At 43.4% G+C, this 11249-nt stretch overlaps 4 protein-coding genes across 4 annotated transcripts; 1 reads left to right on the forward strand and 3 right to left on the reverse strand.

Moving 5' to 3' along the window:
* Nucleotides 1–872: 872 nt before the first annotated feature.
* On the reverse strand, nucleotides 873–3189 carry SARC_06096 (hypothetical protein). Its single transcript, XM_014300022.1, has one exon. The coding sequence runs from the start codon at nucleotides 3114–3116 to the stop codon at nucleotides 1323–1325; it is 1794 nt and encodes a 597-aa protein (XP_014155497.1). The 5' UTR covers nucleotides 3117–3189; the 3' UTR covers nucleotides 873–1322.
* Nucleotides 3190–4247: 1058 nt separating this feature from the next.
* SARC_06097 (hypothetical protein) lies at nucleotides 4248–5418 on the forward strand. The gene has a single exon (XM_014300023.1). It carries the CDS (start codon nucleotides 4266–4268, stop codon nucleotides 4968–4970), a length of 705 nt encoding a protein of 234 aa, XP_014155498.1. The 5' UTR covers nucleotides 4248–4265; the 3' UTR covers nucleotides 4971–5418.
* Nucleotides 4264–7232, reverse strand: SARC_06098 (hypothetical protein; the record flags this gene model as incomplete). Its single annotated transcript, XM_014300024.1, has 1 exon — nucleotides 4264–7232. The coding sequence occupies one exon, from the start codon at nucleotides 7230–7232 to the stop codon at nucleotides 5373–5375; it is 1860 nt and encodes a 619-aa protein (XP_014155499.1). The 3' UTR covers nucleotides 4264–5372.
* Nucleotides 7233–9622: 2390 nt separating this feature from the next.
* SARC_06099 (hypothetical protein) lies at nucleotides 9623–10437 on the reverse strand. Its single transcript, XM_014300025.1, has 2 exons — nucleotides 10192–10437; nucleotides 9623–9919 (listed from the first exon to the last, which is right to left on the reverse strand). The coding sequence occupies exons 1-2, from the start codon at nucleotides 10393–10395 to the stop codon at nucleotides 9662–9664; spliced, it is 462 nt and encodes a 153-aa protein (XP_014155500.1). The 5' UTR covers nucleotides 10396–10437; the 3' UTR covers nucleotides 9623–9661.
* Nucleotides 10438–11249: the final 812 nt, after the last annotated feature.

Consider the following 11249-nt stretch of genomic DNA (forward strand, 5'->3'; position numbering starts at 1 on the left):
ATGTATATATTTTTCAATTTAAATATGAAACACTGTAGGCTGCGTAATATCGTACTACTTCTACCGAAATCGAGTTGTAACATACGATCAAATTCACGTGATGTTTAGTACCAGGCTACAACAATCAGCTAGTAAACTTGATGGTCAGTTTCTATCGGCTCAATATGCTTCAGATCTGATCATACTTACCTCCTGTAGACAAAGGATATCAATTTGAAGTAAATCCAGCCATCTGGTCAAGGATCCGAATTGGCTTATAATCTCACGCAAGGTTGTGGTCCAACTGGCCACATTGTAGGATACCACCAACATTGTACCTGTCACTATCTCCTATATCAATTATCTTCTGTGTATTTGTTGTACTACCACTGGATTCTATCATTCGCCTCGCCCACTCCGTATAAGACCCATCATGATCACGTGGACATTCTTAACGGAGAAAAAAGGTACGACTATGAACACGAACTTTGTGGATATGTGATAGAAGTTATATGCAACCTTACAAAACGCAAGATTCAAACATCCAATGGGACGACACGATTTCGCACTAGCTAGCAGGGTCAGGGTTGTTGGCTTTTAAAGTTGGAGGTTTAGTGTGACTATTATTTATTTATCACAGGTTATATACTTCACAACACACATCAATTAAGTTATCTGTAAATATCCAGTGCTGTTAAACAAGTAAATTCGTATACGTCTATTAAAGCTAGATTCTGTAAATATCCAGTGCTATTAATTGGATGTTTACGAATTATTGTGTGATTGTCAATCGTATAGACGTGGCCTGAATAGTCGATCTGGGCTTGCACCTGAAGTTAAGCACAAGCACACACGTCTATTTCTCAAAGATCAAAGATCAGAAAAGCTACTTAGTCCGATATGTGTATACAATACTTTTATTGAATATGTTTCAGTACAAAAGTAAAGCTTGGCTTCGTCAATATGTGTACAGGTGCACACTAATTCAAGTGTAGAATTATTCGTAAGAGATATCCGTCATGTTCCGTTTTCATATCTACGATCCAAAGTATACATTCTCTATTATATAAGAGAGAGCCTATTCTTGGTTATTCCCGGCTGTTACTGTACTGGCACGCCACAGAGATTGCGCGCATTCACTTGGTACCACGATCAACCATCTTCTCCACAATACCAACCTTCACTGCGCGCTATTTGAGGATAGAGCCATTCACATGGGTTTCTTCATGCTTTGTATTCATCCCCAAGTCCTAAAATATAAATACCCTCATGTATAGAAGTGCAACAATCTATAGCGTACGTCTGCTGTTGTACTGACATACTACAAGGAATTTTTTTTTCACTTAAGTATCACGATCAACTATATTCTCCACATTTTTCTTCCCCGCCAGTCGCGCGTCCATCTGATTTGACACATCGACATCATCATCGATCAAGTCATGCACTGCCTCGTTTATAGCCGAGTTCAATGACGCTGCATCTACCTTCCTGTGGTTATCGTCGTCTAATATGATGTCGTTCACATCACTGCGGCCGTTAAAGCGCGTCTCTTCCGAGATGGGCCCGTCTCCAGCGGAGCTACCGCTTCCACCCAGGGTTGTGCTTTCGTTAGTGTACACACCCTTTGCGGACTGCATGTTGTTGTTGGTGGTGTTACGGTAGTCCTCTGGTGTCACGCTGGTGTAATTGGCATTCTGGGTAATACTGTGCAGCTCGGCACTCTTGTCACCCGTATCCAACCCGGTATTGCCCAACGAACTGTTGTTCAGAGCATTTGCCGCCTTACTTCTGACGTCGTGCACTGTGTCGGCCACATCTCCTTCTAGATTTGCTTCCATGTGTGTGACGTTGTCTTTAAGTTCCTTAGCATTATCTTGTACATTGTACGCATCATCTTTCAATTCTTCGGCTTCCTCACGAGTCTTGTTCTTCAGATGTTCCGCACTTTCCATGGCATTGGTTTTCATATCGTAGGCGTCAGCTAAAACTTTATATTCACGTACCTTCTCCTTCACATCCTTCGTTCCTTCCCCAACTTTGGCTTTCATATCGTATGCCTTATCACTTGCCTTCTCTTCCAAACCGTCGACATTGTCCTGTATATTCTCCTTGAGATTCTCCGCCCCTTTCTGTGCCTTGTTCTTCATATCATAGGCCCCATCCCGCACAGTTTCAGCGCCAGCCCCTGCTTTGTCTTTCAGTACCTCAGCGTTGTCGCGTGCCTTGTCCTTCACATTCTGTGCTTTTTTCTCGGCTTTCGCCTTCATATCGTAAGCTTCGTGTTTCAAGGCTTCAGCGTTATCACTCGCCTTATCCTTAACCTCATAGGCATTCTCTTTTAACGCTTCTGTGTTGTCAAGCACTTTCTCTTTCAAAATCGCCGCACCCTCCTCGGCTTTGGCTTTCATCTTGTATGCTTTGTCTTTCAGCACCTCTGCGTTATTACCCAATTTATCTTTTAGATACGCCGTCTCCTCAGCTGCCCTGCCCTTCAGATCTTCATACTTATCTTTCGCCTTGTCCTTGACGTCTCCCAAATCGTTCAGCACACCAAGTTTCACCTCTCTCAACTTTCCAGCATTATTTGCGCCATCGGTGGAAACGTTACTAGCGCGAGTATTGTAATCAGCAGCACCTTTCTTAGCTGAGATATCGTCATGAGTAGTATCGTGAAGCTCAGTGCTTCCCGCTGAGCGCATATTGAGCCCTCCCTGGTCGTTAGTGCCTCCAGCATTATTGCCAGCTGCCCCGTTGTCATTCGGAATGGTTCTCTGCGTTGTGTCGTGTAGCTCGGTGCTGTGTGCAGGACGCATTTTAAGCGTCTCCTCGCTTGCAATAGTACTCTCCGCTGCATTCGTCAACTCCTTCTGCACGTCGCTCGCCTTTTTCATAGTAGCGTTTTTCAAGTCCTGGGCCTTATCCTTAGCATCGTACATCTTATCGATAGCATCAGCCTTCACGCTCTCCAATGTGTTGTCATGCTTCGAGCGTATGGTCGGTAATGTGCAGACCTGAGGATATCTTGCGTGGAGGTTTGCCGCATGTCCCTGCGCGCTCAGTGGATTGGCTTTTGCGCTGGCAGGACCCAAAGCCCCACTGCGGAGCAGGCGAGCAGACGAATTCCGGATGTGTTGCATTTTTGTTTATTACTTTTCAATATGCGAATTTTAACCGAATATTACACGAATGATATATTGTGATATCTAAATTAGAAGGAACGCTGTGATTTATATTGTATGTAAGACATAAGTAGTCTCAAACACGAGTTTCAAGAAGTCCAGTCTGTGATGATAATAATTATACATTCTAAATAACACGTCAACCATAAAAGGTGTCAAAATGTCAAAGTGACAGTTTTAATAGAACTCCTGACCCGCCTTTTCAATAGACTGAAGTTGATTGGTTCTTCGCTCTAAACCGCAAGAAAAAGTAAAAGTTGGCTTTTTTTTGCACATAAACCTTCATTTTCGAATAGTGATCAGTTGATCACGGACAGCCATCCACGCACCGTAGACGTGCCACGAGCGGCGCAAAATAAATATTAGGCCGGATTTGCCAACTTAAAGAAATATTGAGAAAATGCAGCCCTAATAAATATTCAGGTATATTTTGGTATATTTCCTACGAAATATTGGAGCCCTATATTTCATGAGAATTTAGAAATTCATATGCGATTGTATTTGAGATGTTGTTGAATATTCACTCAGTATTTTGATACTTTCAGTTGGCAAATGCACGAATGCACAAGATATTCTATATGGAGCCGAAAAAGTGATGCCACTTTTGGATTGGTACATATTAACCCGAGCCCTCCCATTGGCAGTAGTGTTCCATGAAGGTTTTATTGAGATTTCTGGAGTAAATCCTAAAATATAATATTTCATTCTCTACCATAAGTCAAAAAGAGGGTAGCTTTTTGACTTATGGTGAAATATACAACAAAACAAAATATTGTTGTATATTTTTTGGATTGAATCTGGCATAATTTGGGAATGGCAACACACTCGAAATCGTGAAATCAGAAAATTACGAGGCTCAAAAAATATGAAAGTCACTTTCCATAATTTCCTGAATATTCAGAATAATTGTCAAAATTATGGATCGTGCTAAGAAATATCGAAATTAGCTACCGGAGTAAGGTATTTTACTCATTTCATATTTTGTTCCCCAATATTTCCTGAAGTTGGCAAATCCGGCCTTACATAATCTTGTGAATCCAAGTTAAAAAATACATCTGGTGGGATATATTAGGACAGCACAATTCATTACGATCCACAATTACAAGAATGTCATACAAAATTTCCCCTTCCATATTACTTCGCACTAGAGTGCAAAGCCACCTATTAATTACAAATCGCTTCACATATACGTCTCTGCGCAATGCGCCAGGCCGCGTTTGTACGGCATGTTTAGGGACGCAAATACAAAACCGAGCAAATCATCATGATGCAGGGCATGAGCTGAAGAACGGGGGCAAAGAAATGAAAGACAAGGCAGGAGAAAATGCAAAACAAGTGTATAACAGCGTGAAAGAATATTTGGAGGAGATTAAGCCCGCTATTGGCGATAAGGTGGAAGGTGTGAAAGAGAAGAGCACGGACAACAATGCTGTGAATAATCCTTTTGCAAGCCCAGATCTGGAAAAGCCTCCTCAACATAAAGGCAGCAGAGTGGACGCGGCCGCCGCTACGCCGGCCGATGTTCGCTTGTCTGATGATATCGAGGCCAAGGCCAAAAAGGTGTATGACAACGCGAAAGATAAAATGGACGATATGAAGGCCGCTATTGGCGACAAGGGGGAAGGTACGAAGGAGGATAGCATCGACAACAATGCAGTAAGTAATCCTTTTCCAAGCCCAGATTTAGAAATGACTCCAAATACGAAACATACAGGCAACAATGTGGACGCGGCCACCGCTGCGCCGGCCGATTATCGCCAGTCCGGTGATAACACAGATTCCAAATTCACACAAGATGGGAAATCCAAGTGAAATCTTCGGCCTGCATTTCCTCGATTCTAAATCCATATTGATTGTGGTGGAGCTTAAAAAAATGATATTGAAAGTAGGGTTTTACTGTTCACGAGTTACTTGTCGACGAATGGTTTGTCAACTTAAGATACCTATACTAGATTCACAAATTCCATACTGTGTACCGTTTTTACACAATTATTGATTGGCCCTGATGGGGTAGTTATGAAGGGAAGAGAAACGAGCATGCCGGAATGTGATCATGAACTATACAATATATGACATATGATGGTTAAGTGTGCAGTTTATGCGACACCTGTACAAATTAATTCACGCCCATTAATTTCCACCTATATTTTCTAAATGGCATAGCGAATACTAGTAGTAGTGTACTCTTTCTTCTAGTAATCAGAGTTTTAGTGATTACTTGATGAGTGAATAAACCTGTTCAAGTAGATTGCGGAACCCACTTTTAGGTAGACTCGCCCGGTCCAATCCAAGCGCAAGTCGCTCTTGTTCGAAAGGGTTGGCTGTTATTGCTTCACGACGCCGTCTAGCAAACGGATTGTATGTATAGGTATCAGTATTCGTGGAGCCAAATCCTGCATAGCTAGTAGTCGTGGTACCAAATGCAGTATTAGTCGTGGGTGTATAGCTGTAGCTTTGTGACCCGTATTCAGTGGTGACGCCAGTAGTGGTTGTAGGTGTGTACGCATTATACCCAGCATAGTTTGTCGCCGTATTGCTAAATCCTGAATTAATATCATAACTAGAATATGCAGCGCTATTGAAACTGGTGTATGTGGTTGGCTGACTACTACCCATCTGATCAGATAAATCTTCATCTGTTCGACCTGCAGTGGCTATACCAATACTCCCACTCGAGGGCATACCACCCGTAAACTCCGATGTTTGCGGGACATTCTGGACTGCCCCATCAATACCTACAGCCTCAGCTACTAATCGATCCTGCTGCGTAGTATCCACTGGCCCCGTTGAGACACCATTTGAAGTACCAGTATTTTGCTGACTGCTGGCACATGCTATTCCTGAGGCGCACGTTCTCTCAGAGCCTTCGGTGCCTTCTGGGCACACCGCCCCATCGCCAGACTGCCCTTCGCACGTGCGCAATTGGCGTTCAGTACCGCAGCATGAAGACCATCCGGACCACTGACCATCTACGTCTGCTTCGATAACGTAGCTACAACCGGCGGCAGAATTAGACTGACACTTCCTAGTGTGCTCGAACATTGTACACTCGTGGCCTACCAATCTGGATGCCTCTACGACACATATAGCTGTCTGCGTGCCTCTGCCACAAGTGTTTGAGCAGTCACCATAATCAGTCCACTTAGAGCCATCGGAAGCAACTATCAGTCTCCCAGCCGGTAGAGTGGGGGCTGCTGCTAAAGTTTCTGTGCGAGAGAAGTCATCGCATCCTATAGGATAACACTCTTCATAATCTTTCCCGGGACAATATCCAGGACCGCCATCATTTGAATTTTGACATCCCCTGCCCCGATAGCCTAACACATTGCAATCAGATGAGCTACAATCGCCAAACTCCGACCAATCTTCACACCTTTGCTCGTTACACGCTACTACTGTACTCTCGGGCCTTTCACTCAACTCGCAATAGGTGTTGTCGAAATTTTTATTTCTACAGACGTATTCAACATTGTGCACTCCTCCTCCACAATTCTTAGAACATTTTCCGCCTTCAGTACCTATCACCCATTCACCTTTCATTGCAGGCACCTCCATGATGGCCTTTAGCTGCATTTTTAAGTTGTAGGTGCTGCCGCTTGCTTCTTGATACACACAACCTGAATTTGGAGCTTCAACCATAGCAACCACATTCACGTCATTATCAGCGGGTGTTATACACATCGCCTTACACCGTTGTTGTGTGCCACTCCTGGCCATACAAAGTTCACCCTCAGCTATAATAAGACTTCTCATATCTATAAATGACTGCTCTCTATCAGGCTTGTCAAGACATTGCTTCTGATAGACTACACCTGAAGCTTGATTAACGGAAAGACATAGTGATGTTTCCATATTCCTCAAAACTTGACCTTCCCGTCTCCAGATCTGTTCTTTGTATCCTGTACACGTCTCGATTTGTACATTTTCATCTTTTAAACTGGCCCCCAAACATTTGTAATTCGAAGTCACCACCAGGCTATCGTTGACATCGACCATCAAAGCATATGAATAATTGCATACTGCTACCCCTACTGCAACTTGAAATAGGCTACCGCGTCCATTTCTCGTTCTCATGGTGTGAAATGTGGTCACCTGCTCGATGAACAGTATGTAGTTCGATATAGAACACTATACTATATTGATTATTTAAGCGTACTGAACTAATCCGCTATTGCAATAAACCGCTCTTTCGATCTGAATTTTGTATATTATAAATAGTACTGCACAAGTATGATAGACTCTGGATACCACAAATTTTCAATCGATATATAGACTATGACTACCGGTACGCAGCATCATAATTCTAATCGCAGTTGTCGTAGTACATGTGTATTAAATCGTGCACGCATTAAACTGTGCAGTGAACAGATGACACATAGTATTTTCAAAACTACTACTCTGCTTCTGTATGTCACAGGGTCACTCCTACATATGTAAATAATAAATTGAAGGCATCTGCTCTAGAGCTCCTGCTGGACACAGGACAACCGCCATGTGCAGTGCAGTGAATCAGTGATATGCAGTATGCAGTTATGCACTACATATAACATGAGTACATATGCTCTACTGCTGGGTACTGGAGCTTGGACTACTGGGTCCACACTCCACAGCCCACAGGGCACACCGGCACACCGGCACATTGTGCCAGTGCGCCCTCTGCCCTGGGCCTGAAGCCCGAGTCCTCTGGACTCTCTGGTCTGAGGTCTCTGGAGTCTGGAGTCTGGGCTCTAATCCTCTATTACTGTACTCGGACTCTCGGAGTCTCAGAGTCAGACCTGAGTCACCTGACTGGCGACTCATGTGTGAGTGTATGTAGCCAACTCCGTTTAGCTTATATCTCTACTATCACTAATTCACTACAATGTATGTATAAAGTTATCATATCTCTCTATTCGCGAGTATGAAGGTGTACATACAACAACTGGAATATTTTGAAGGTGTTCTATTGGAATATGGAAACAAGAGTCAAAATTCCCAAATTCTTGTGACTTTATTTCATTTATTTTTATAGAGCTCTTGAGTCTTGTGCTATTGCGGTCACCATGGTAGTGAGACATTGGCTAATACTATTTGCTATGTGTAGTTGTATCACTCCTGTAATGGAGTATCCATAAAATAGAGCTCCGCTCTGCTGCGACTTGCGTCGTGGACGGTCGTGCGCGAGGCCCGATTGGCGATTGGCGACTCTCTTGGCGAGTTTGCGAGTCTGCGACTTGTGTAATAAAAAATACCATGTAAATATTTATTACGTATCGAAGAAGTGCCATGTTTTTTAAGGAGGCTATGACGGTGCACAGTGGAAATCTTGCGACTCTTTACATCCAAAACTTATTAAAAATACCTTGTGACCTCTGTGTGTGGGACTGTATATTCATTATAGCCTTCCAATGCAGCCTCTTATTTTAGTAAACATTTATAATAATAAATCGACACCTTTTGGCTTAAGCCTTTGAGGGCCTTTTATTTGAACAATCTTTAGTATTGACTATGTAATACTGCGTCAGTGCTTTTGACGGTTGAGTGTTGGCTCGGCCTACTACAACCAGTGAACGAATGACACACTCGCACTGTCGCACAGGCTCGCATACTCCTTACTTACATAACAAGGTCGGATAACAGTCAGGGGTCAGGGCCCGTCTCTAGAGGGAGTTACAGACACTGTGACATTGACACACTGACAGTCCAATGCGACACACAGTCAGACCCGATAGGCAAGAAGAAGAAAAAGATTTGTATAACTTCTTTTTGAAGTATGATTGTAAATATAATAATTTCATGTATTAATCACACTTGACGCTTGATTCTATATTCAAAAATCATACATACAGGTGCATGAATAGCTCTTGTTATCATATACTCAGTTGCACATGTTTAGTTGTATATACTACATATATACACTCCAGTTTGATATTGTGGTTTATCAAATAGCCGATCGCCAGCCAATTAAAACCGTTATACACAGTATACATAAATACTAGATTTAAAGTAAAAGCTGTACATATTTTCTTTAGAAGAGACGATCATTGAGATTGCACACTTGGTCGCTCCTACATATTTTAAAGGTCGAAACAGTAGTCTCCCTGTCCCTACTCACCAGTCACCAGGAGTCCACCTGTCACACGTGCTTGCATCACAGACGCACGGTGCACCGTATTAATTCCTGACTGCTCTCGAGAACTGACAATACATTGGAGTCACTTTCTCTCTCGCTTTCGCTTTCGCTCTCGCTCGCTCGCTTGTTACCTACATGCCAGCTACAGACTTATGTTTACCCATGTTGTGTGCGTCGCATCATTCTGTATCGAAATTAATATGTCACGCAAACCCTAGTATATACTTGTTTTATCTGCAATCGAAGTGTCCCACTGAACGCTGATACTTCTGTGCCATTCGCAGAGTCGCTTCCCTGACACTGCCTGGTGCCAGTAGTACGTATACTTAACTCAATCGTCTATGCACTAACCCTCGCAAACACACTCAATTGAACCTTTTTGTTTATTTATTTACACATCCACCGTTGCGCCCGGAGGCTTCTGCGGTGTGCTCTCCGCCTGCAGTTGCTTGTGCATGTGCGTGCCATCTTGTCCTGCGCTTTGGTCAGTACTCTGCGTGGGTATTGGTGTGGGTGTATCCCCCGTTGGGTCTATCGTCGCCTGGGCTTGCTGCTGCTGCTGTACGGAAGGTGGAGGGTTGGGATGCGTGTGTGCTAGTACAGGCGGGAGTGCGCTTGTTGGTATCTGATTGGGCGGCTGAGCTTGTGTCTGTGGGTAGGTACAGTGAGTGTATGTTAGAAGCAGAAGCAATTGGTTGAGGAATGTACTCGTTTAGATATCAGGTGACACGTGTCAGTCACGAGCAGTAGTTTTAAATTCAATTACCACCAGCTCATATGTGATCACGATAACAATATCAATCCTCAGAGAATCGTGTCGTATTAATAAATGGCGCGCGCGCGTGTGTGTGTGTGTGCGTGTGTGTGTGTGTGTGCACATATATATATATATACCTACTCTCACTTGACACCCACACCTACCTGTGGTGGAGGTGGCAGATTGTTCATGCTCGGTGCTGGCACATTCGATGGCATCGGTGCGGCTCCTGTAGCGGCTGCAGGTGCGGTTGAGGGGTTGTTGGTAGGGGTGGGTGCACGTGGTTGCTCGTTGAGGTATCCCGTTATTGTCCCGATATTGGGCAGGCCTAGTCCGTCCGGGTCCGAGTAGTTGGCGGCTACCAACATCTCGAAGTCGGCGTAGGCGTCGAGCACCCGTTTCTGCACAGGTGGATATAAGGAACGTTTATATATATATTTATATATATATATATACGTATATCAGTTATGCAACCTGTGCTTCCAAGTTCCTCTGATTTGAATTTTATAAACTGATGTATTCCGGTATTGAATAATCCGGTTCGTGTACCCGATCTTGACACCCATGCACGTGTCAATGCGTGTTCAGTGTCACACTCCCTGGCGTATAATCCACGTGTGAGGATGAGGGATGTGGCTCTATACACATCTCCTGCGCGTATCACTGTACTGCGGGACGGTTGCCCAGGAGTACTTGACTGGTAGCGTATGAACCAAACGTATTTAATGCAGATACCGAACAGAGCGCAGCATGAACTGTTACCAACGCGTCGACTGAATGTCGGTTGCAAGCACACCCAAACAGGTGTTGCCAAAGCAGACCTTCAGCATGCAATAGCCCACTAGTATAGCGTCACTGCGTAGGTGAACAAGCTTACTCGCGGTCTAACTGTTGCCAGTGAGTGAGCAGCTCAGATGCTCATCATTCAAGCAATACCTACGAGTACATTTAGATGTAATGCCGGTATACGTACTTGTGTCGAGGTGGCTACAATATATATGCCGTTGTTGAGATCATATTGGGCTTTCACAGTGCGAGCGATGAAGGAGCGGTGAACATCATACTTGTACGTTAAACTAGTGGATATATAGACATATACATATATATATATATATATATATATATATGATATATATATAATATATATGTATATATATATATATTATATATATATATATATATATGTGTGTGTGTGTGTGTGTGTGTAGTTATATTATATGTA

The sequence above is a fragment of the Sphaeroforma arctica genome (genome assembly GCF_001186125.1).
Source record: "Sphaeroforma arctica JP610 unplaced genomic scaffold supercont1.421, whole genome shotgun sequence".
In the NCBI taxonomy this organism is placed as follows: Eukaryota; class Ichthyosporea; order Ichthyophonida; genus Sphaeroforma; species Sphaeroforma arctica.

What these genes read in the sequence shown, in the direction of transcription:
- SARC_06099 (XM_014300025.1), bottom strand. Translation starts at nt 10,395, where the DNA reads ATGTTGGTAGCCGCCAACTACTCGGACCCGGACGGACTAGGCCTGCCC. An exon ending in ATCTGCCACCTCCACCACAG is followed by an intron (nt 9,920 to 10,191) that starts GTAGGTGTGGGT and finishes ACCTACCCACAG; the next exon opens with ACACAAGCTCAGCCGCCCAA.
- SARC_06097 (XM_014300023.1), top strand. Translation starts at nt 4,266, where the DNA reads ATGTCATACAAAATTTCCCCTTCCATATTACTTCGCACTAGAGTGCAA.
- SARC_06096 (XM_014300022.1), bottom strand. Translation starts at nt 3,116, where the DNA reads ATGCAACACATCCGGAATTCGTCTGCTCGCCTGCTCCGCAGTGGGGCT.